Source organism: Trichomonas vaginalis, chromosome I (assembly GCF_026262505.1).
Source record: "Trichomonas vaginalis G3 chromosome I, whole genome shotgun sequence".
NCBI classification, from domain to species: domain Eukaryota; phylum Parabasalia; order Trichomonadida; family Trichomonadidae; genus Trichomonas; species Trichomonas vaginalis.
In genome coordinates this window covers 24,403,546-24,427,620 of record NC_067203.1, presented here as the reverse complement: position 1 = coordinate 24,427,620, position 24,075 = coordinate 24,403,546, and the positions used below count along the sequence as shown (strand labels likewise).

At 33.9% G+C, this 24,075-nt stretch overlaps 13 protein-coding genes and 3 pseudogenes across 16 annotated transcripts, besides 1 other annotated feature; 7 read left to right on the top strand and 9 right to left on the bottom strand.

Annotated features, from left to right (window-relative positions):
- Positions 1–252: 252 nt before the first annotated feature.
- On the top strand, positions 253–1,598 carry TVAGG3_1043340 (tetrahydrofolylpolyglutamate synthase protein; the record flags this gene model as incomplete). The annotated part of the gene is made up of 1 exon (XM_001302094.2): positions 268–1,467. The coding sequence occupies one exon, from the start codon at positions 268–270 to the stop codon at positions 1,465–1,467; it is 1,200 nt and encodes a 399-aa protein (XP_001302095.1).
- A 362-nt stretch (positions 1,599–1,960) lies between these two features.
- TVAGG3_1043330 (uncharacterized protein) lies at positions 1,961–3,010 on the bottom strand (the record flags this gene model as incomplete). The annotated part of the gene is made up of 1 exon (XM_001302093.1): positions 1,961–3,010. The coding sequence occupies one exon, from the start codon at positions 3,008–3,010 to the stop codon at positions 1,961–1,963; it is 1,050 nt and encodes a 349-aa protein (XP_001302094.1).
- A 565-nt stretch (positions 3,011–3,575) lies between these two features.
- Positions 3,576–6,905, bottom strand: TVAGG3_1043320 (A-type inclusion protein-related family; the record flags this gene model as incomplete). The annotated part of the gene is made up of 1 exon (XM_001302092.1): positions 3,576–6,905. One exon carries the CDS (start codon positions 6,903–6,905, stop codon positions 3,576–3,578), a length of 3,330 nt encoding a protein of 1,109 aa, XP_001302093.1.
- Positions 6,906–7,282: 377 nt separating this feature from the next.
- Positions 7,283–7,879, bottom strand: TVAGG3_1043310 (maF-like protein family; the record flags this gene model as incomplete). Its single annotated transcript, XM_001302091.1, has 1 exon — positions 7,283–7,879. The coding sequence occupies one exon, from the start codon at positions 7,877–7,879 to the stop codon at positions 7,283–7,285; it is 597 nt and encodes a 198-aa protein (XP_001302092.1).
- A 220-nt stretch (positions 7,880–8,099) lies between these two features.
- On the top strand, positions 8,100–9,053 carry TVAGG3_1043300 (uncharacterized protein; the record flags this gene model as incomplete). Its single annotated transcript, XM_001302090.1, has 1 exon — positions 8,100–9,053. One exon carries the CDS (start codon positions 8,100–8,102, stop codon positions 9,051–9,053), a length of 954 nt encoding a protein of 317 aa, XP_001302091.1.
- Positions 9,054–9,384: 331 nt separating this feature from the next.
- On the bottom strand, positions 9,385–10,827 carry TVAGG3_1043290 (major facilitator superfamily transporter; the record flags this gene model as incomplete). The annotated part of the gene is made up of 1 exon (XM_001302089.1): positions 9,385–10,827. The coding sequence occupies one exon, from the start codon at positions 10,825–10,827 to the stop codon at positions 9,385–9,387; it is 1,443 nt and encodes a 480-aa protein (XP_001302090.1).
- A 724-nt stretch (positions 10,828–11,551) lies between these two features.
- TVAGG3_1043280 (uncharacterized protein) lies at positions 11,552–12,853 on the bottom strand (the record flags this gene model as incomplete). The annotated part of the gene is made up of 1 exon (XM_001302088.1): positions 11,615–12,727. One exon carries the CDS (start codon positions 12,725–12,727, stop codon positions 11,615–11,617), a length of 1,113 nt encoding a protein of 370 aa, XP_001302089.1.
- Positions 12,854–15,796: 2,943 nt separating this feature from the next.
- Positions 15,797–24,075: part of a mobile genetic element that runs on past the window's edge.
- Positions 16,211–16,748, top strand: TVAGG3_1043270 (annotated as a pseudogene). Its single transcript has one exon. A coding segment is annotated over exon 1 (538 nt).
- TVAGG3_1043260 (Poxvirus D5 protein-like family) lies at positions 18,623–19,054 on the top strand (the record flags this gene model as incomplete). The annotated part of the gene is made up of 1 exon (XM_051255598.1): positions 18,623–19,054. One exon carries the CDS (start codon positions 18,623–18,625, stop codon positions 19,052–19,054), a length of 432 nt encoding a protein of 143 aa, XP_051081172.1.
- On the top strand, positions 19,093–19,461 carry TVAGG3_1043250 (uncharacterized protein; the record flags this gene model as incomplete). Its single annotated transcript, XM_051255597.1, has 1 exon — positions 19,093–19,461. The coding sequence occupies one exon, from the start codon at positions 19,093–19,095 to the stop codon at positions 19,459–19,461; it is 369 nt and encodes a 122-aa protein (XP_051081171.1).
- On the top strand, positions 19,512–19,931 carry TVAGG3_1043240 (protein of unknown function, DUF4108 family; the record flags this gene model as incomplete). The annotated part of the gene is made up of 1 exon (XM_051255596.1): positions 19,512–19,931. One exon carries the CDS (start codon positions 19,512–19,514, stop codon positions 19,929–19,931), a length of 420 nt encoding a protein of 139 aa, XP_051081170.1.
- Positions 19,948–20,391, bottom strand: TVAGG3_1043230 (uncharacterized protein; the record flags this gene model as incomplete). Its single annotated transcript, XM_051255595.1, has 1 exon — positions 19,948–20,391. One exon carries the CDS (start codon positions 20,389–20,391, stop codon positions 19,948–19,950), a length of 444 nt encoding a protein of 147 aa, XP_051081169.1.
- TVAGG3_1043220 (protein of unknown function, DUF4106 family) lies at positions 20,853–21,302 on the top strand (the record flags this gene model as incomplete). The annotated part of the gene is made up of 1 exon (XM_051255594.1): positions 20,853–21,302. The coding sequence occupies one exon, from the start codon at positions 20,853–20,855 to the stop codon at positions 21,300–21,302; it is 450 nt and encodes a 149-aa protein (XP_051081168.1).
- Positions 21,750–22,164, bottom strand: TVAGG3_1043210 (annotated as a pseudogene). The gene has a single exon. A coding segment is annotated over exon 1 (415 nt).
- Positions 22,182–22,569, bottom strand: TVAGG3_1043200 (KilA, N-terminal/APSES-type HTH, DNA-binding family; the record flags this gene model as incomplete). Its single annotated transcript, XM_051255593.1, has 1 exon — positions 22,182–22,569. A coding segment is annotated over one exon (388 nt), but the record flags the coding sequence as incomplete, so codon positions are not given.
- Positions 23,151–23,681, bottom strand: TVAGG3_1043190 (annotated as a pseudogene). The gene has a single exon. A coding segment is annotated over exon 1 (531 nt).

Below are 24,075 nucleotides of genomic sequence, written 5' to 3'. Positions count from 1 at the left end.
TATTTTGTTTGTAATAAAATATCATGCTTATGAAAATTTAATAATATTGACTTAAGATTATAAGATCAAATTCATTGTAATGAGATTTGGATATTTCATTTGATTCTTATTGATATATTATCACTATGAATAAATTCAAGAGTAGATAGAAATCAATATGGTATGCGCACACTCTTAAAATGATATACAATTTCATTCAAAAAATCAAAAGAGAATATGATCGCATCGTAAAAAGTGACAGATTTTATAAGATTTTATTTCAAAATAATGAATGGGTATGAATCATTAGTAAAAAATCTTATTAATTCTTCAAAATCGAGTCTCCATTTCAATCAGGATCAAAAGCTACAGTATATTGGCCAATATCTTCATCATTTTTATAATGACCATCTTGAAATACCATCAATAGTTGTTGCAGGCACAAAAGGAAAAGGATCAACATGCGCAGTTATTGAATCCATCCTTAGACATTCCGGATTAAAGACAGGACTCTTTACTTCTCCTCATCTTGAAACTCCTCGCGAAAGAATAAAAATCAACGGAGTATCAATATCAGGTGATGAATACATTTCTTCTTATCATAATATTACTTCCAAATTAAGTACGAGCGGATTCAAACAACCGCCATTCTTCGGCTTACATACTCTTATGTCGATCGATGTATTCGAAAAACACAATATTGATATAGCAGTTATCGAATGCGGTGTTGGTGGGCGCTTCGATTGGACAAAAATTTATTCTCCATTGACATCAGTTATTACTCATTTAGAATACGATCATTTAGAAACATTAGGTAAGACAGCTCAATCAATTGCATGGCATAAAGCCGGAATTTTTGCAAAAGATATTCCTGCATTAACTGCTCCTCAAAATAAACCTTTCATGGATGAGTTAGTAAGGTGTGCACAGCTTGAAGGTACAGATTTGAAGGTTGTCTGCCCATTTTGGAATGAAAAAATGGGACTTCATGGTCCAACAGCTAAAGAAAACTCATCTCTTGGCATTGAAGCAGCAAAAACAGTTGCAAAGAAGATCGGAATATCTCACCTCAAAGGGATTGCAAAAGGAGTTGAAAATGCAAAAATATTTGGAAGATATCAAGAACTAGAAAATAAAGGAATCAAGTGGTTACTTGATGGAGCGCACACAAAAGAAAGTATATTATCCTGCCAACAATGGTATGATTCCCTTTCTAGAAATCCATCGAATGACTGTTTGATCGTTTCCACTACCAAAGAAAGAGACCCGAATACTATGCTTAGACCACTTTTGACAAAGGGATTCAAAAATATCTTCTTCATCAAGAAAGGCCACAAAGATTTGACAATTTCACCTCATATTTTAGCTTCAACGCCAGAAGATGCAATAAGAAGAGCACTGGCTACAAATCCAAAAGGAATCTTAGTTACAGGAAGTCTTCATCTTGTTGGCAGAACATTAAGAGATATTGGGTTCCCAACACCTTAAACTTTAAGAGATTGTATGCAATGCACCAATCAGAGCCTTATGGAGCTAAGATTTTATGATACTACTCAAATATTTTTGTTATTTTATTTGAAAATCTATAATAAAATGTTTGAATATCTATCTATAACTGCACAATTCACCTATTATTGATTGCTTTTATCCCTATTCTATTTACAATTTAAATCCAAAGAAATATGATTTTGAATCAAACATTTAATTGAGATTGCAAACATACGACTTATAGATTTTCCCAGAAAATAAGGGATAGACCTTTAAATAAAGGCCATCATACATATTCTTATTATAATATTTCTTTATAATACAATATTTTCCCAGTTATGAAAGGAAAATTTTGTTAATAAGGTGTATTCGAGCAATTATATTTTCACAATTACATCACCTATTCGGAAATTTAGATATCGTTTTCTTTTTTTGCTTTAAATAATAGTTTATGTTATAAAATATTGACAATAAACATCTATATTTTTATTTTCTAATGGATATAAGCTAAAATTTTTTCAATTAATTCCATGCATCGAGCGTTAACTTCTGACGTTGATTTAAACCTCGGCTGGCTAAGCTTGTTAACTTCACGCATGATTTTCTGGAACTTTTCATCAGGAATTTCCCAAGTTGCGCCAAAACTTATTAATTGGAGCTGAGCAGCGCAAGCGAGAGCCTGGAATAGGATATTCTTAGATTGCTGCTGTTGTGTAATGTTTCCTGCTTCGGGCTCATCGAAATCGTTGTTTGCTAAAACGATTGATTGAGCACGAACCATGATTTTCTTTAAAATCGTATCAACTGTCAAGTCCTCCTCTTTCTTTTCGAGGTCTGTATCAGCTTCATGCTTTAGCATAACAAGATGGTGAAGAGGAACCCAGCATGGCTTAAAATCTTGTAAAAAGAAGGCGACTAATGCGTGAGGCTTACTATCGAATTCCTTTAAAGCAATAACCCTACAAATGATGGTTGGACCTGATTTAGATTTGAGGACGGCAGCCAAATCTCCTGGGATAATTTCATCAGGAGATCTGCACGCGTGGGGAAAATTAATATCTATTGGTGGAATAACATCGATACGTGTCTTGTTTGGAAGTAATTCAGATCCTAAGCCATTAGCTACAGACCTTGAACGTGTTGTTAATAATGGTTTTTGCGGAGGAGTTTCTTTATCTGCATCTAAGCGACTGAATTTTGTTCTAAATTTGAGTGGGAGTGAGTCTTGAGGGTTGGTAAATGGTAATGATAAGTTTGTCATGGAATGTGCTGATGACATCGTTTGCTGATGAATATTTCGCTTAGCTCTTGCCATCGTTATAATCGCTACATATTGCTGATTTGCCATTTTTGCAATTTCTTCAGAACTTGTCGTTCCATCAGTTAGATACTTTTTAAATCTTTTGATAAAAGCTCGAATTTCGGCAAGCGGACGCCTGCTGCAGTTTTTAAGTAACATATCATTGCTCTGCTGCCCAATCATGAAGACGGATTTGATGCTTTCCACCTCATCCGCTGTGAAGGACTGGAACACAGACGACATTCGAAAGGTCTTTTATATCACTTTTTATACAGTTTTTGCTAGATATTGTATAATAATACATTTCAAGATATATATGTTTGATTTTATGAGGTTCTATTCATAGAAAAATTTGATCAATTTTTAAATTACATCTATTTTCAATTTTACAAGGTTTCCTCCAAATACTTCCATGGAAGAATATTTCCATAAGTATGTCAACCAGAAAACTGATTAGCAGCAGATTGAGATTAGGAGAAGTCATGGTATATTGACTTAATTTTACAACACAATGCAAAGACGACAGTAATCAGATCGTTGAATCATATAATTTAATTGATTACAGAATTTATCGCGTTATCTTTCATTAGATATCTCATAAAGTTATCGATTCAGTGTTACATCAGGAAGTATCATATGTAAATTGTTGGATTTCTTGATTAAATATCAACTTTAAAAAATTTCATTAAATAACAATAATTCCCTGATTGACAATCAAGATCCATACTTCTCATGATCACAAAAAACGTTATTTTCTAATTTAGATCCAAATGAAGTAAGAAAAAATAAATAAAGAATCATTTTTATTTTATTTCAACAAAGAAAACTGTCCTCTAATAGCAGGTGGTGAAGCAGGTGTTTTTTCGAATCTAGAAACACCATTATCCTTCCTTGAAAGAGCGACAAACAAACCAACTAATGCCCAGCTCTTAAATGTCTGTTTACCTTCATTATTTGTATCTTCTGTTGCTTCTGTATCTATTTTTACATCTCTTGTCTTTGTTTCTCCGCTCTTTGTCGCTGATTTAGGTGTACTAATTTCACTTTTCTCAGGAGTCTTGTCACTTTTTGCTGGTGAAGTTCCCTTCTTTTGCGGTGAATTAACTTGTGATAACAAGTGAGATTTTTCTTCTCTCAAAGTTGTTATCATATCAATCATCTTTGTTCTATTACCCGAAGCCACACAGTAGTCCGCGAGTTTCTGTCTCATCTCGTTATCAGAGATTCCTCCTTTGTATTTCGGATCGAGAGATTTGAGAGTTTCTTCAGCCCATTGCGACCAAAGAGTTCTTTGTTGTTTCTTATCCAATGACTGTTCCAAGTTCTTTATGTGTTCAGTCATTGCTTCAACAGTCTTGTGAACTCTCTGTTTAGTCCATGTGACTTCTTTTCCAATGAATTCATCCAATACTTCTCCAACTTTGTCGATAAATGTTCTTTCATCACTTACTGACATTGATGACTGAGAAACTGTTTTAGAAGGAGAATTAATTGATCTTGTACTTACCTGTGGACTTGTATTTGTATTCCTCAATCTGTTTATTTCGCAGAGAAGTTCTTTGTTCTTAATTCTCGCGTCACTGAGTTTCTGCATTAAATCATCAATGATTTGGTTCGACATCGGCTCATTCTGAAGGTGTTCAACAGTTGTACTCAAATCTAGTTTGTCCTGCTCCAATCTTCTCATGTTTCTCTGGAATGTCTGTGCTTGTTTCTTGAGATTTCTCTCGTTTGTCATGTGCTGCAACTGTTCTTCTTGTATCCTTGTGTTCAAATCACTCACTTGCTTCTCAAGGACATTTATCTGTTCTTCATATCTCTTCTTCTCTCTTTCTTGTGTCTGTTTCTGAATTGCTCTCTCTTTTTCTATGAGTTCATTCAATCTTCTCTCGTAATTGTTCTGTTTGTTTTCGAGGAGTTGTTCCAGTCTCTGGTTCTCTTGGTTCAGTCTGCTGATTGTGTCCTCGAGTGTCTGCTTCGATGAGCTCAAGATCTTGTTGTTCTTGGATGCTTCATCAGTCATCATTGTCAACGCTGACTCTGATGTCTTCGAGTCTTCCAGATCTGATGCTAATTTCTCAAGCTGTTTCTGGAGAGAGTTGATGACTTTGTCTTTATGGCCAATTTCGTCCTTAAGACCGTCATTTTCTCTCATTAAAAGTGACTTCTTCTTCTCAAAATCAATTGTTGCATCTGTAAGTTCTCTCTTTGACACTGTATCGAGGTTATCGAATGTATCCTTGTATTCTACCAACACATCGATGAGTTTCTGTGGCATGTCAACGATCTTTCCGTTGAATTTGATCAATGGTCGGATTTCATCATCCATTACTTGGAGAATTTGGGATGTTTCCTCGATGTACTTGCACAAACAGGCGAAAATATCTGAAAGAGAGCCGTGGTAGTGGAGTGTTGAGCTAATTATTGATAATAAATCTTTGAAGACCGGTTTCATCTGCAAAAGGTAGGTAGATAATGCTTCTGGTAATTCATGGGTCTTGCAGTCGAAGGCAGGAAGGACTTCTCTGACTTGTTCAAGATTATCGAACATTTTAGACATAAATTCTCTTTCTCTTCTAAGAACTTCAGTCAGAACAGCAGATAATTGGGTGTCTGAGTTGAAATCTGGGTCGAAATTCTCTTCTGGGTTCAAAAGATACTTCATAACTTTATCTTCTGTTGCATCGCTGTAAGAAAGGGTTCCAAGGAACAATCTCGTCTTCTCTATCTCATGTTTGATGTCAGACTTCATTGTTGAGGTGAATTTCAGTGGATTTTCGCGTAAAAATTCGAGATTTGCTTCTCCTGTTCTTAAAAGATTGATGATGAACAAACCGAGGCCATCACAGATTGCATTCAATGCACGTAAGTTCTTTGCTGTCTCTGGATCGATTCTTGTGCCAGATAATTCGTGGCAAATCGAAGGAAGTTGATCAGGAGTGACAGAATAGGCAGGAGCAAGGCCTGAACATGCTGCTTCAACAATTCCGCGGAGTTTGACCAGTTCTTCGTTGTCTTTGTTGGAATTCTGATCTTGAGTTTCGATTCTGTCCTTCAACATGACATTTTCATCGCGTAAATCGGCTAACTTTCTGTTGAGATCTTCAGTGACGTTGCTCGAGTGAACTAATTCGTCTTCGTACTTGTCGAGAAGATAATTTTGTTTATCGAGAATTGTTGTTGCTTTACGATTAGCCTGCGTAAGGATTTCGATTTGTCCTGCTTGGTTCTTGATGTATCTAGCGAGTTTCTTCATGGCCGCGTTATTCTTATCTTCCAACAAATTATTTTGAGACATAAGGGTTGTAGAAAGCTCGAGGGTTTCTCTCTCCTTCTGATCTTTGAAGTCTGAGAATTGTTGATCCTTAGATTTGAGCTGTTGTCTGTATTTATTGATAAGTTGATTCTTTGAAGCGATTGTAGCCTTAAGTTCCTCGACTTCGCGCTTGTGAGATGATGAGTCATCGTTTGCAGCAGCTAAAAGCTTCTTAAGATCTGTAATTTGTACTTCAGCAAGTTTTGATTGGTCAATAGCGTTCTGCTGGCTGTCAGCAAGCTGGGAATATTCGAATCTTAATTTGCTGATATCCTTTTTGTGTTCGTTGGCTTGTTGAGTGAGTTTATTTGTTAATTCAATTTTTTCTTGGAATAACTTCTCGTATTCGTCTTGTTGGACTTTAATTTCATTAGAAATATCGTCCATCTTTTGCTGGAGCTCCTGATTTTCACGTTGGAGCTCTATAATCTGGAGTTTAGCTAATGTAATATCCGTTGGATTCTGAGCGAGCAATGCGGCGTAGTCCACAAGTCTCTTAGATCTTCCCAGAGATTTGGATGCTTGTTCTGAGCTTTCCTTTTGCGTTTTATAGTCATTTATCAAATAACGAGTTGCTTTTTCGCATAACTGGCTGACTTCTGGTGTGAGATCTTTAATTTCAGCTGATAAAAATACGTTATGAATTAATTTGCCTAATTTTGAAAGGGAAGGAATTTCTGCAAATAATTCAGTCAATTCAGGTGGAGTTGTTGTATATGAGTCTGCTAGATACTTTGATAGGGCATCAGTGCTTCTGACGTCTGCGTTTTCAGCAGCCATCTGGAAGACTGAGCCTTTTTTAGGACTCTGAGGTTCTTCCATATCTATACACTTGTCACTTTTCATGTAAAATATCTTTTTTTTATTGAGGAATTGTTATGTCATACATGAAAGCTTCTTTTTAGGAAAATATTGTTGGGCTAGACGAAACACTGGATTTCGAAACAGCATAACGAGATTTTTCAAAAGCGAATTTTTATTGAAATTTCTTATTAAGTCTCCATCACGCCATTTCATTGGAAATGAGAATTTACAGCATGAATATTGTCTATACACTGAATAGAAGTGTCTGAATTTAAGAGTTATTTTTATTTATGAATAAACAAACAGTATTGTTTGAATAATGATGCTCTTTTCTAAAAAACGTATAGTCTATCTCATTCACATGTAAAATAATATAGTCTTCTATAATTATATTTTTATTGGCTTTGTAAAAGATTAACTGCCTTAATTGTTGCTTCAACAGGAAGCCCTTGGATTGTATCGAGATTGCCATCAAGCTTGCAAGCACTAATTTCAAGAATATCTTCGGTAATTAATGCGCCAGAAGAATATTTGGTATATTTGCCATTGATGTATTTATCGAATTCCTCTGGAGTTAAATCTCTTGTCATAATAACATGCGAAACATGAACTTCATTAATTCTTTCGCCTGTATCTGTGCGACCAATAGCTAATGCTGTATAAACTGATGTAACACGATCTTTTGCTGCCCATAATTTAACCATTCTAACTAAATCATCATGGTCAACAGGTTTTTCTAAAATTTGATTGTCATAAACAACAACTGTATCATAACACATTACAATAGCTGGGTCTCCAGTAACCATACTAAAGATTTTGTCGAGTTTTCCTTTAGCAATTGCAGATACATGCTCGGCCGGATCCTTTGGATGAGCTTCACGTGCTGCTGCCTTTTCGTCAATGTTTGCTTCCATCATCTCGATTGTCATGTTAAGAGCTCTTGTTGCAATTTCATGGCGCCATTTTGATGTTGATCCTAAAATGATCCTCATTAATAAATAATGAATTTTAATCATTACACAATCATCGCTCTTAGATAGTATGCTATGCTATATCTTTTAATTTCTTCAAAGAGTAAGCCTTATCCCATATGATTTTGCCATTTTTATATTTTTCGATCCTTATATGTTGCTATTGCATACTGCTAATAGTTATAAGAAAATAACATATTTTCAAGAAATATTGGAAATCTCAAAAAGTAACAATGAATAAATGAATTTATCTTTTTTGGATTCTTCAGAGATTGAGGACGCAAAATTTCCAGAAACATATGAAAATGGAGATGCACAGTTCCTGGACATTGTTGAATTCCAAGAAGCATACTCAAAACTCAATAAAGAAAATGTTTCACTAAAAATCATTATAAAAAATCTAATGAAGCAACTTCAAATGTTTGCAAAATCAACACAATATGAAGATACAATAACAGAAATCATAATATCCAGTCAAAATAAAATAATGACACTCAAAAATAGACTTAATATATTAAACAAGCAAAATTACAATATATCAACACGATCAAATGTAGCAACACAGTCAAATAACGATATTACTCACAAAAATCCTCAACAAAAAGAATCCAATTTCCAAATTACAAAAAACGAATCAAATTCATCATTAAGTGACGTTATTATACAACAGAATAAAGAAATTGAAATGCTCAAAAATCATTTATCAGATCAAATAGAAGAATCAGATCGTTTACGTCAAGAAATACTAGCAAGTCCCAAACACATCTCTAGCTCATTAAGTTACTCCGACTCCTTTGCAGTAAATAAGGATTTTTTTCAACCACAGCTTAAATCAGTTGGATGTCAATGTGATCTAGACGATATCGTAAAATTGAAGTTCAATATAAACATTCTTTCTAAGAGTATGCTAGGATTCATACAATTCGTCAACTCTTTTTTTAATATTATTATCCCAAATATTAACTTTCAAAATGGAGACTATTTTCATGAATTAACTACACAGTTTGATAATTCCTTGAATATATTAAAATCAGAAATGCCAAAATTAAAATTAATTCAAAATCCTAATAATTCTCCAATATATTCGCTTCTTAATCTAGTTAAAGAAACAGTTAGCAATTCCTTAGGACAAATGAAAGAAGATCATGATGAAATTGTTCTCAAACTCACTGAAATTGATGAAAAATTACAATAATTTTATGCTTTTAATGTATGATTATGCATATTTAGTGCATTTTAATACGTTGTTATGCCAACACAAACTCATTTCCAATTAATTCATTGTTATTTGAAATTAATTTAGCTTAACTTCTTTACAAAAGCCATGATATTCTTATCTATGCTATAAAAAGGAATCTGAAGATATTTTAACCTAATTAGATCCTTAATTTGCAAAATATTTTTATATTTTGGTGGAAAAATCTTTCAAACAGATTAGATATTATTGTTTTGTAATTAAAACCATGCGTATTTTAAGAAATAGCTTTAACAAATATATTTTTATTATTATTACAAAAAAATTTTTCTTATGCATCAACTCCTGATCCAGAATCTTCAGTATTTGATTCATTTTGTTCATTAGAAGAACTATCTTTCTTATCTTGGGTAGATCCATTTAGATCTTCATTATCTGCTGGATCTTTTTCAATTACTTTTGTCTCTTTAGCAATCAGAGCACAAATTAGTGATATAACTAATGAAACAATACAGAAAAACCAGAGACCCCACTTGTAACCATACCAATCTCTTATAATATTGTTTTGTGCGTCTTTAGTTCTAAAACCAAGAGTTGATATCTGCTGATAAATTGCTGCAGCAACGAATAAAAAGAAGTTACCAAGTCCAACTGAAGATCCCGCAACTTTTGGATGATAATACGAGCAAACTAAAGGATAAGATATACTTATACAAGGAGCTGTGAAGAATCCAATTAGAATATAGAGAACCCAAATGGCAGCGTTTGTTAAACTTTTGCCTCGAACGAACAATGGAATAATTGCAGAAATTGCAAAAGTACTTGCTGCAACTAACATCCACTTCTTTGTACGCAATAAGTTTGGGATGTTAGGAAGAATTAACGATCCTGCAATTACCCCAATTGATAATGAAATCATTGTGGTGCCATATTTGTCGCTATCATAGCCTAATATATCTCTGAGATATGGACCTCCCCAGTATGCAGCTACATCAAAGTAAGGACCAGATGAAGTTGCATTAAATAATGTAATTACCCAGAAATATTTGTATGAAAGGACTGTCTTAAAATTGGACCACAACAGTTTCATTTTGTCCTTAAATGAAGATGGTTCATCCGAAGATGAAGTCAATTGATCGTTCACTGGCTGATAACCTTTGGAAATTGGATTTCCTCTAACGAAAAAGAGTACGAATACTGATAGTATTCCACTTATTCCTCCAATGCCATATAGTGCAGCGTTCCATCCATATTTATTTGCAAATTTTACTAATGGCAATGATGCAAGTATTCCACCAGTCCCTGAAAGTGCAACAAGAATACCCATGTATATAGGCAAATGCTCTAGTTTGAACCAATTTGTAATAACACGACATGTTGATACATAAGTCGGTCCACATCCCAAACCGACAAGCAATCTTCCGAAAATACCAACTGCAAGTGATTTAGATGCTCCAATTATTATTGACCCAATTGCAGCAATGCATCCAGTGACACCTACAATAATTGTAGGATCTAACAGATCTGCAAATAAGCCTGCAAATGGTTGAGAACATGCATAAAGGTAAAAGTAAATAGATGAAAATATTGTAATTTTGTTCTCTTCGACATTGTATTCTTTAGCAATATCTTTTTGTAAAACAGATGTACATTGTTTGTGAAAAGAAACGAGAGTATATAGTAAAACTAAGGTACTATAGGTGTACAATCTAGTAATTTGAAATTTAAATCCTGATGGTGATTTCCCTAACGAAGATTCATCATCGCATTCCATTTCAATTGAATAGAATTGAAAGTCTGGATTGAATTGTTTCAAATTTTTGAATGAGAAATGACAAAAAAATATTGTTGGGATCAGATAACGAGTTCATTATAGCATATAAAAATATGAAAAGATAAATGATGTTGAATTTTTTTCTTTGAAATTATTCTGAATATAAAATTTTAAATAAATTTCAAATTCGATAATAAAATATTGATTTGAGCACAGTTGATTAAAATATTTCTGGGGTTGTTTCGATCAATTTTTTCCCCTATACATCGGTTCAAAGCTTAATCACAGCTGTCTTATCTCTCATGATGAAATATAAATATTGGTTTAAATTTTCAAAATCTTTGTAATTTTACGAATATCAATTCCAATTTCGAATCATTTTATTGCATTTTTGTCTCTTTGTTGCTGCTATAGGCGAAGATATTTCAGTATGAATCATCTGTAGAGAAGTTGAAAAATTTTATAGATTAAAAATGAGAGAATCATGGTTTGGTTATAAAATATTCAATAACATAGAGTTCAACTCCTTCTGTATAATTCGTAGACCTATAATTTTTTTATCATTCTTTTTGGATTGGAAATTTTCCTAAATCAAGTTTCCAAAATCATTCCATACATCATATACAACCAGCAATTATATAATATCCATTACATCCTATATAAATTCCATAAAATTTTAAATGATATTGATAAAATTGTTAAAAAATTCACAAACAAATATTAAGGAAGTTACTAATTTTACTTCTATTTCTATACTATATATACAAATAAATAAAACATCAAAAAATTATTTCTCATCTCCATAAGAAGTTGTCAGAAGCTCTTCGTATTGTCTGAGGTCTCCTCTAATGAATGTTACAACGTCGTTTAACGAAAACAACATTGTGTGCAATCGCTGGTTCTTTGTTGTCGCCAATAAGAAAGCTTTAATTATTGCGAAAGCAGCAACGTGCAAAATACCTTTTGTTCTATCACTAGTCTCTTTTATAAGAGGAGGAACAAAGATAATTGCTGCCTGCTCGCAAATACTTGGGATTGCGCTTAAAACTTCGCAAAGATGGAGAGCAGCCAGATGGAAGAAAGAATTGGATGGATGACGAATAATAGTATTCAATACAGTTTGCAAAACACTAAATTGAAGTTCATTTGGACATGCCGGAATTACATTTGTAATAACTTCAAGAGCTGATACATGGTAAGGGCATAAAGTAGTCGGAACTTCTGAAAATAGATGAAACGCTTGGTATAAGAATACCATGCAGAATGAGGGTTGTGTTTTTTTGCAAAATGAGGAAATTGCATCCCATCGAGCGTCATGAACGCGTTGAGGTACTTCTGCATCAATACTTAATGATTGCCATACATCATCGGAAACAAATTGCTTATCATAAACGTTATTATCAATGGCCACTTTAATTAAGTTATACCAGGCAACTAATTTGGATGTCGTGGGGTCTAAAATGTTATTGAAATCGATAGTAGATGCGTCAATACGACGTATATACTGTGAAATAAGAACTTCTAAATGCAAATTTACAATTGCTTGCCTATTACGAACAAATCTGTCTGGAAATGTATATATTGAGTGATATAAATAATATGTGGCTAAGAAATTAACGTCGTTAAGCAAGTTAACGAAGATTTGGCAAGTTTTTTCTGAATTTTTTACCGAAGCTGAGAGCGTAACGGTAGCAAGCATTGAATATCTACTGATTAGAAGGGTATTGGGCGATTCCGTTTGGAAAATTTTCGGATAGTATTCGAGAATTAAATTATTATCAATTATATCTTGCACGAAAGCATTATTAATTACTGTTAAAATTTTGTATGAAGCTAAAACATATGGTTTATCATTTGGTTTAAGGGCATAGTAAAAGGCTTTTCTGATATTCCTCCTCATTATTCGATTAAAAAGCTCATCTCCTGATTGATAAATAGTGTAACAATAAGGGTGGGTTAGAAGAACCTTAATATCAGCCCCTTTTTGCATGAGGCCGAAAAATTGATCATAAATCTCAGACATCGCCATTTTTATATGTGTGAAAAAAAAAAAAAAAAAAGGTAGTGGGGCCTCCAGGCACTTCGTGCCCTCTAGCCCTGAAGATGTTTAGTATAACTTTGTCCGGACAAGTAAGGGTCTATCGTCGCTACAGGAAAAGTTACAGGCGTTCCAAGGAAGTATACTTTGAGAAGCCTTTTCCCCCTTATAGAATGAGATAGGATGGTTATTTTACAAAACTGACAACACTTTGACCGAGTAGTTTTTTGTGCTGAACAAAAAGTGTCATATAAACATCTGTCAAAAACCGCTTTTTAACTTCACTTAAAATGCCACGTAAGCTACGTAAGAATATACGTAAGAGGAAGAGAGCATTGAAACATCCAATAGTAAAACTGACACCACAACAACAGTTGCAACAACAAATGATGAATGACCCCACTATGTTGCAACAAATGTCAAGCAACCCTATGCTTTTAAACCGAGTTATTGGTGCACAGAGTGGGGGTTTAAGAGCGGCCCTTTTAGCGAAAATGGCAGGCTATGGTGGAGCTGCAGACGGAACAGCTTATAACCCTCAAAGTCAAATGAATTTGAGTTCACTCAAAAATCAAATAACAGATGTCAAAAAGTCAAACATAGACATACAGAAACAAATAAGCGAAAACGAAAAGAAACTAGAATATGACAGACAGACAAAGAAACTAAATGAGTTAAACGTAGAGAAAAAGAAGAAAGAAGAACAACTGAAAGAACTAAGTACAGAGGAATATGCGAAAAAAGTGTCAGAAAAAGCAGCAGAAGTAGCAAAAATGGAACAAGATGTTATAAATTTGAAAAACCATACTACTCAATATAAAGTACTGAAAGATGAAGAAATAAAACAAAAAGCCCTGAAGACATATATGGATAGCGATGAGTATAAAAAAGAAGTTGAAGCAAATGTAAAGGCAGAAAAACTTTTACAGTTGCAAAACCAAACCGTACAGTATGAAAACTTAGCACAAGAAAGTAAAAATAACGACGCAGCCATGCAAAAGGCAATGAAAAGCGCAGAATATATAAAAGCTAATAATGACTGGTTAGATGCCCAAGCCAACGCTAAAGCAGCCCAACTTATAGGGTCAATAAGGACAAAAATACAAGCGGATGAAGACAGTTCAAATGAAGCTTTAATGAATGCTGACTTTAAGAACGCCTTCGAAGCTCTTCATAGTAAGGTGAAACTAGTGAACGACTTCTCATCTGGAAAGAAACTGAAGTCTGAAGGTTTCGACAAAGAGTTAAGAGAAGTAGCACAAAATATGACGAAAATAACAGATGCAGCAACGAGACAGGCAGTTCAAAGTGCCTATGACGCCGTTAGAGCAACTGTTGTGGAAAGTCAAGAAAAAGAGTTACAACAGACCAAAACAGACCTAGTAAATGCTTTCTTAAGAACGAAAAGTCAGGTAGGACATTATGCTGCAGATGGAACATATGTGCCAGCTGGTGGAACTTATATACCACCAAACCCTCCAAGAGAAGCACCTGCACCAGGACTACCTAAAACATTTACATCGTCACATGGACACAGACACAGGCATGCACCAAATCCAGCACAACAACCACCTCCACAACCAGCACAACAACCACCTCCACAACCAGCACAACAACCACCTCCACAACCAGCACAGCAACCAACAGTTCAAAACCCTGCACAACAACAACCACAAACAGAGCAAGGACATAAAAGAAGTAGAGAACAAGGAAACCAAGAATTCTTAAAAATGCTTAAGGAAGATTATGGTTACCCAGATACTCTTGACTTTAGTGACAGATATAAAGAAGCTATTAGAAAGTTCAAGGAAGGAAATACTGACCCGAACCTATTTAGCTTTATGGTTCAGCACCAAATGGGATATAATTTCAAACCTGGAAAATACAAGCTCGCTAAGGGATATGATTTAATAGCATATCATCCAAATGACATGAATGAATTTACTCCGAGATATTTGGTGTCAGAGCTAAATGATAATTCAACTCTCTTCATGAAACGCGTAAAAAATAGAGACGGAACGAAAGAAGAAAGGTTTATGAGTCCGGATGACTTAGATAGGGAACTTTTTAAAAACGGTCTCGGAATATATGAAATGCCAGCAGATGAGGTACAAGAAACTCAACAGGAAGAAGTTCAGATACAACCAGACATGGAAGAAATAGTTCAGCAACAACAGCTAGAAGAGCCTGAAGGAAACAAACAAGTCCCTCCTTTGGAAACTAACTTCACAGAACTAGATGAAGATTTGGAACAGCCGAAAAATCTTGACCCTCAACAAGTGTATGCGGGGAATATGGAATCTTTCCAAGAGTCTAAGAAAAATTCGGCTGACATAGTAGAAGAATATCGAAAAATGTTCGCCGACATACAAAAGACTCCAACATCAGATGAAAATATTCAGCATAGAATGGAAGTACTGAAAGAAAATGTACGCAAATACAACAATCCTTTTTACTTACGACCATATAACGTTCAATCTTTGGCTGAACTCGGTGAAAATAAAAGGTTAAATTTCAACAAAACATATAGAAATGAAACATTGTTTAAAGTTCATTCAGAACCTAACCAATATGGAAACAAACCTACTTTTGTTTCTGCAGACTATGGAACTACAATGAGATGGGGTCATAAAGCTAATCCGGATAGGTGGTTCATAAACTTACAACCACAATTCCAAGAAGTTGTAGACGCAATGGAAGTGAATGGTGAACCAGATATAGCTGGTATTTTCAGCGCGGCTTTAATGCCATTGAAAGATATGAAAGATGCAGATATTTTGAACCAGTATGAAATGAACATGGCTGATGGAAATATAACACCTGACGTTCTAGAACATTTATCTCAAAGAACTACACAGAACTATAGAGATGGTATATTTGGTGAAGAGTTTAGAAAGAAAGTTAGGGAGAGAGAAGGAAGAGAACCTAGAGCAGCTTCCATCGAGCAGATTTTGGCAGCAGGTCAGTAAGTTGTTCTTGAACTGACTTCTCTCCGTCAAATATTGACAGTACGCCAGTTTTGACATAATATTGTAAGATAAACTTACCTTTAGAAATATCTGTAAGTTTTGAAGTTATATTTTTGTCTGCTTCAAGAACTTTCACCATTTCAGTTATACCAACTTTCTTTGCTTTATGAAAATATTTAGGTTCAGCAAAGACTGCTATTCTATAACATTTACCATTGTTTGTATAAAGAACTATTCTGTCAATGTATTTGTATTGTTTGTGTGTGTAAACTTTGTTCTGCTTCAATTCGAAAAGATACTCGAATGCGTCCATATTTTTATTCTAAGTAAAATGTCATTTCCGAAAAATAGAAGCGTAAGTGTTTCAAAAGGTTTAATGGCGGTGGCAGATGTGAAGTTAAATTCACCAACTCAAACAAACAGTCAAAGTGTTATTGTCAATGTCAAAGACAGAGATGTTGAAGTGGGGAAACCATACGAGGACGAAGATGGTATAACAATTGTTCCTGTAAAAGAACAACCAACATATCCTGAAGTTAGCAGAGACTTAAGTTCTGTTGCAGATATTCGAAACGACTACCAACAACTGAAAGACAAACTTCAAACTCAGGAGAAGATTTGTCAAGCTTTAAGTATAATGTTAAACTTGGTCGAACACAACCCTGTAAAAGTGAACTCAATATGTCATTGCACCTCATGAAGTCTTGAAAGAACTATTGAAACTTTTGACAGAGGCAGACGATATAAACATCAAAGAAATAGAACCCGACATTAGTTGCTGTGGTGTTTCATATAATGTCATTGACAAGATATACGTTATGAAAGGAGGTGAAACGTTGAACTTAAAGTATAGTTTCCCAGACGTCATAAAAATATTTGACGACCACAACATTTCATTAAAATTTATTTGCTAAGTAAAAATGTCAAAACTTCTTGAAAGATGTTTGAAGAAAAATAATATAGACTTTATTTCATGTAAAGGACTTTACACACTTTTGAACGATATGAAAGACCCTGTTTTGTTTGTTCGTGTAGACAAAGGAAAGTTCTATGTATTTACAAAATATTTGAACTTCTTAGACAGAGAACTTCAAGAAACGCCATGTGAAAGTTTAGATGAAGTTCTTCTCCACTTTCAGAAAAACTTTTAAATATATATAAATGGCAGAAGACATAATGGTTTATACTATTACGACTAAAAACCCTGAGTCATATATATCTTATAACAACAAACTTACAAAGTCCTCAAGGACGATATTGTAAACTAACCTTAAACACAATGACGACTAAAGCCTGTTTTGCTCTTTTGACACCAGAAGACTTTATTGTTGTGAATGGTAAAAAATACTCCTTTGAAGATACTTACTCAGATATACCACCAACAGGTTTTGTTGACTTATTTAATACTTTAAGTACGGGTGTAACATGTGCTGCAACTAGAGCAGGTTTCATTATGTTTGGATGTCCGACTGAGTTTACTATAAACGATATGAGCTATAATACAAAACTTATTTCTGGTTTTTACTACCAACAGTTTCCTATAACAGGAAAAGGTGTCATACAAGGAATGTCTATTCCATTGACATTAAGCACACCAATCTTATATATTGTTTCAAACTTAGGTTCAAAGTGTTATTCGAATGTCGACAGAAACTATTATGACCAAAAGATACTTATGCGTATAAACAATACTTTCTCTGCTGGTTTGCCTATTGTTCATTCGAATGCAGAATTTTCAACCTTAGTGAACTCAAACACTTTGGCAAGTATAACGTTGACATTAGTTGACGCAAACTTTGTTCCTGTAAAACTTTTATGTCCTATGTATTTGTCAATGACGGCAGAAAGTTTCGAATTGGATGCAACTGGTGAAAGTATTGTATTACAAGAACAACTTCAACAACAAATAGCTCAAGAAACAATGCAACAAATGCAACAACAAAGTCAAGAATAAAAAAAAATATTTTTTTTTATTTTTATAAAAATGTACAGAATAGATGTTTCAGATTTTTATGACTTCCAAGCATTCAGAAATATGTGTCCATTTCGAGACTATAACAAAGCAGTCGAGAATTTGAAACGTTTAGTCATTTATGTTGACTCTGCCCCAGAATGTTATGTTATGAAAGAATGGGATGTAGTCTTTAACAAACCTAAAGCGACAATAGTGTCTGAACAAGAATGTAGACAGAAACTTAAGAAAATAAAAGTCGTACAAGTTGGCATGAAGATGTTAGATGCTTGGGATATCTTATTGTCAAAGTTAGAAGATTTTTCAGTTCGAGGTATAAAGTTCTATACACCTTCTCCAAACTTCTATTCTATCTTCACTGGATATAAATATGAACAAGTAGAATGGAAAGAAAATATTATAGAAGCTTGGTTAGACCATGTCAAAGAAATTATATGCAATGGAAACGAAAGAGTCTATGAGTATATCTTATGTTGGTTTGCAAACATCTTACAACATCCAAGTGCTAAAAATGAAACTGCTCTCATTATAATTGGAAAACAAGGAACTGGTAAGAACACATTCTTTACAGATATCTTATGCAAACTATTAGAGGGCTATTCGAATCCGAATATGACAAACTTAGAAAACATCTGTGGCAAGTTTAACTCCTCAATAGAGAATATGAAACTTATAGTTTGCAATGAACTTCAAAGTATAGATACAACAAAAGTTTTGAACTCAGATGCTTTGAAGAGTCTTATAACAGATAAAGTTGGAGTTGTTGAAAGAAAATATAAAGACCAAAGAGTTTGTGAAAATGTTGCAAACTTCATTATGGTTTCAAACAATGCTGTTCCGATGAAGTTAGAAAGTTCTGACAGAAGATATGTAGTTGTCAGAACGTCAGATTCTCATATGCAAGATACAGAATATTTTGACGACTTAGCAGAAACTTTGACATCTGACTTTTACAACCACTTGTTCTCATATTTCATGACATTAGATATTTCTAAGTTCAATCCAAGACAAATTCCACATACCGAAGAGAGACAAACATTGTTAGAAGCAAACAAGAGTGTATATGAACTGTTCATAGATGAAACTGACTTTGAGTGTTTAGATGAAAGGTCATTGTACGATTCGTATAAACAATATTGTCAAGAATATGGTTATATGACAGCGTCTAAACGAACATTCTTGGCAAATGTCAAAAGTCTTTTAGACGAACAGAATGGTGTATATACAAAGAAAAATTTTTCTGAGTAAATTTTAAAAAAAAATATTTTTTTATCCGATAGAAAAAGATGACAGAAAAATTAACTTTTTACATAGCGCCAGACCCTTCTTGCCCACATCTTTTTAAGCCACAATATATAGACATAGAACTAAATAGAGAAAGCGAAATTCTACAAACAGAAGAAAGCGAAATTCCACAAACAGAAGAAAGCGAAATTCTACAAACAGAAGAAACATATAGAGACCTAGATAACGAAAATGGATATGCGCTATTCTGGTTAGATTGTCCTTATGAAATGTATGAAAAAAAGGCTTTATATGAAGAATATAGAAAATATTGTCATGAAAACAATATAAGACCAAGCTCTAGAGAAAAATTCTATGCTGGTATAAAACATCTTTTCGAAGTTCGGAATGGCAAATATAGAAAGAAATAATTTTTCTGAGTAAATTTTTTAAAAAAATATTTTTTTATCCGATAGAAAAGATGACAAAATTCATCTCAGTAAACAAGTACATGTCAGGACTTAAAGAAGAACTAGACCCATTCACATATTTGAATGTTTACTTCTACCATTTTGAAAAGTCTTCATTCAGCAAAGTTTGGAACATCGAACCAGTTAAGTTTGCTATTGTGACTAAAAATGGTGCGAAATTTGAAGACTTAGACATAGAAGGTTTGTTAGCAGTCAAAGAAAGTTTTGACAGAAGGTTTTCAAACCTTAAAGAAGGCAAAGCATACAAACTTGTTATACCTTATGAACCAAAGAAAGCAGACGACTATGAATATTATGAGTCTAAAGTTGTAGAAGTTCAAGGTAAATTGGGTAAAAAGATTTTAGAGTCTAAGCCAGTGTTTACTCCTAAAGAGGAAGAGAACATTGACATTGACCCAGAAATGTTCTAAAAATAAAATTTTATTTTTACATGTCAAATTTCTTTTTCTCTGGAATTGGCTCGGGTTCTTTCTTCTCTTCTTCTACTTTCTTTTCTCTCTTCTTCTTTTCTGGTGGAGTTATGTCAAACTTCTCAGAACCATATTTTTGTAAAAGTTCTTTGTCCTTTAATAGCTCTTCTATTCTGTTTTCTATTTCATCTTCAAGAACAGCGCATGTGTCTTCTTTGCATTCTAAGAACTTTTGTTGGACTTCATCTTTCCAATCGGCGTCATCTCTGTCAACAAGTCTGTCATTGACAAATTTTAAGACTGCTCTGCTTAATGTTTTATGGTTCTTGTCATATTCCCAGAAACAGAACTTTAGAACAAATTCACCTTTCTTGTTTACACTATGTAAGATTTTATGGTCGACAGATGTTTTGCTGTCAAAAAGTTTGTCTCGAATATAGATAGCGAAATCGCTAGACATTTTCTAAAAGATAAAAATTTTAATTTTTCTAAAAATATGTTAGAAAAAAAGTTTGCTGACATTGACAAGAAATTTGAGAATGTTTTAAATAAGAACAAGAGGAAGTTAGAAAATGCTCAGATAAAGCCTATACATGACAAGTTCTTATTTGCTCAGAATGGTATAACAGGTCTAATTGCACCACCTGGGTCGGGTAAGACTTTCACTTATCTTAAAATGGCTGCACAACAACAAGAACTAGATGAGAAGAACCATTTTATGAGTTAGTTGTCATTTGTAGTACTTCTGGTCAATTTGACCAAACCGTCAATTCGTTCAAAGATATTATAAAGAAGTCTAAGTTAGTATGTATAAAAGACTCTGAGTTGTTAGATTGGATAAAGAAGTACCAAAGAAGAGTTTTGAAGTATAATGCTATAAATGAGTATATAAATTCTAAGTTTAAAGACCCAAATGAGGAAATGCAGAGAATATTAGAGAAGAAACACTTCAGAAACAAACAGAAAGAGATAGAATACATTTCGAAGAAATTGCAATCTTACGATTGGAAGACATACCCTCATAGGTGTCTTCTTATCTTAGATGATTTCGCCTCTCATCCTTTGTTAAAGAATAGAGAACAAGATATGTGTCGAATTCTTAAGAAACTTAGGCACTTTAACATCTCAGTTGTCATTTGTGTACAGACAGCAAAGAGTTTAAGTAAGGATGTTAAAAGAATACTTACTGACATTGTACTTTTCCCCGGATTGTCCGAAGACGATTTCATGGAACTTATGAAAGAGTCCATGGCAGGTAAGTTTGACAGACATGAACTATGGGAGAAGTACAAAGTCATACAAGACCCTCATACTTCTTTCAGAATTCATATCTACGCAAACAAAGTTCAAATTGTAAAAAGTCAAGCTTGAAAAATGTAAGTGTTTAGTCTTAGTAAGTAAGTCTGTTGTGGTGCTGGGGCTGTCGGTTCTTCTGGCTTTGGAAGGCATTCAGGAAGAGGAACGTCAGTCATCTGTTTGTGTCCTGTCGGAAGGAAAATTTTTTCTTGTCGGAAGGAAAATTTTTTCCTGTCGGATGGAAAATTTTTTTCTGAAGTTCGACCAAAAAGTTCTCAATTTTCGAAAATTTGAATGGTTTACGGACGGACAACTGGAAAATTTTTTCTTGTCGTCGGGAAAAATTTTTTCTGTCGGAAGGAAAAACTTTTTCTGTCGGAAGGAAAATATTTTCCAGTTGTCGGGAAAAATTTTTCCTGTCGGATGGAAGGACTCGGAATGCCAGAAGGATTTGACGAGGCAATTTACCTAATTGAGCTACTTGAGCCATCTGAAGTCAAGCGTAAAAATAAAGAGTGCAATTTACCCTGCTTGTTTGAAGTTGTCAAAATACTCTGTTATTTTTTCCTTTAACATGGCAAATCTCTTTGAATGTAAGTATTGTACAACCTTTCATATCATAGTGTGTTTGAGGTAACGTATCTTGAACTATTGTTTCACATCTTCATTTGGGTCATTGAAATCGGTAAGTTTTCGCGATAGAACCAATTTCTGTCAGATTTGTAAATCTTAGCAAGGTCGTAAAAGCTTTTGTGTTTCTTCTGACTAAATGCAACATAACCATGTCACTGTCTTCTTCTTTCTCCATATCTTCAGTATAAATCATATACTTATAGTTCTTTTCCTTTCCTTTTGGTACCGAACGTGGTATTCTTTTCTGAATGCTTTTGTCTTTTGCTTCAATGACTTCATCTTTTGCTTGAAGTTTCTTTTCCATCTCTTCACGTTCTTGTCTATGAATTTCGTCAAGAAGTCTGTAAATATACCAAGCATAACGAGGCGAAGCCCACATTGCAACAGCATTTACAAGAAGTCTATGTACATAATATCCTCTCAAACCATTTGGCAAATTTTTACGATTTTCATGTGTTTTATGCAAGACCGAAAAAAGTCGGTCTAGAGAAATTTCACTCAAAAGTTCTTGTGTGCTTTGGTTTTTGAACCAGTCGTCTGCGTGTTTAGTATCTGGAGCAAAACATGCTGTCAAAATACTTTGCATTTGGTACATATCGTCTTTGACCGAACGAATGAGACGTAACTGTTTGTTAAACTGAACCCACTCATATTCTTCATTTATAGCTTCATGAACGATAGCAGTTGTTGTGTTCTCTGATGTTGACATATCTGTCCTTACATACAAAATAAAAAAATAAATAAAAATAAAACTAACTTTATTTTTTCTATCTTAAGGAAAAATTCATGATTTCATAGAGTTTGGCGACCCAGATAAAAGTCGGTCTCGCTGTGCTTCATGATTTTCATAGAGTTTTGGCGACCCAGATAAAAGTCGGTCTCGCTGTGCTTCATGATTTTCATAGAGTTTTGGCGACCCCGAAGGAAGTCGGTCTCGCTGTGCTTCGCTGTTTTCAGAAAAAAGTCGGTCTCGCTGTTCTTCACTGTTTTCATACGGAATCTCTTCTCTCGGTTTTCCGAGGGAAGCAATCTTATGCCATTTTACTCAGAATTTTGTGCTGAATTCAGCAAAAATATATTTTAGGTGAAGAGGTGAGATCTCACCTGTTTTTTCACCTCTTTTTTCACAAGCGTTTTACATGGTAAACGTTATTTTTACATTATGACACGAAGTGAACGTTTGCACTTCGTCAAAAAAATCCCTGAAATCATGTCTTTTATACAAAAAAATACAAAAAAATGACACTAACTTTATTTTCTATCTTTCACAAAAGACCAAAAATAAACGCTTTACATGTATTTTTCAGCAACTTCGTCAAATAATTTTATAGCTTTATCTATCTCATCTACTTCAAACGTTTCTTTACCTTTTATGGGAGCACCATACATTTTCTCAAACTTTTCAAGTAGTTCTGTTTCTGCAGCTCTCATATCATTAGCAAACACAACCTTGACTATAATTGACTGTACTGTCATATCTTTGAGTTATATTATATGTTCTTCCTATCTTATATCTTTTTGTATTGAAGTCCTTCGGTTTCTGAAGATGTAAAGTAAGCCTTCACTGCAACGTTCCGTATCGAATGAACCATATGTTATGAAGTTATATCCAACAACTGGGTCTAACCATAACAAAACTATTGGTATAAGACTTTTGTCGATGAGATATGCTGCAGTTCCATAGAATCTTACCGATATCATAAGCTCAGGATTTCTTGTCAAAATTTTCTGAGTAGAAGCAATTCTAACCCAGTCCTTTGTTTTCTTTCCAGATGGAGATATAATGTCTGACAAAGAATATTTGTTGTATTTCTTTGAGTATCTTACGTTTAAATCACCTATTCTAACCAATTTGGTGTCATTGTCTATCTTTTTAACTGTTTCAAACTCATTGTTTGACATATCTTTCTTTACATACAAAATAAAAAAAATAAATAAAAATAAAACTAACTTTATTTTTTCTATCTTAAGGAAATTCATGACAAATTCAAGAGGTTAGAAAACGTGTTAGAAAACGTGTTAGATCTAACATTCTAACATAAACTTTATTTTTGGGTCCTTTACACTCATTACGAAGAAGTCTTGACAAAACATTTACGAAGAAGTCATGAAAATTCAAGAGGTGAAAAAACATTTACGAAGAAGTCATGACAAAACATTTACGAAGAAGTCTTGACAAAACATTTACGTTCATGTTTGACAAAGCATATACGAA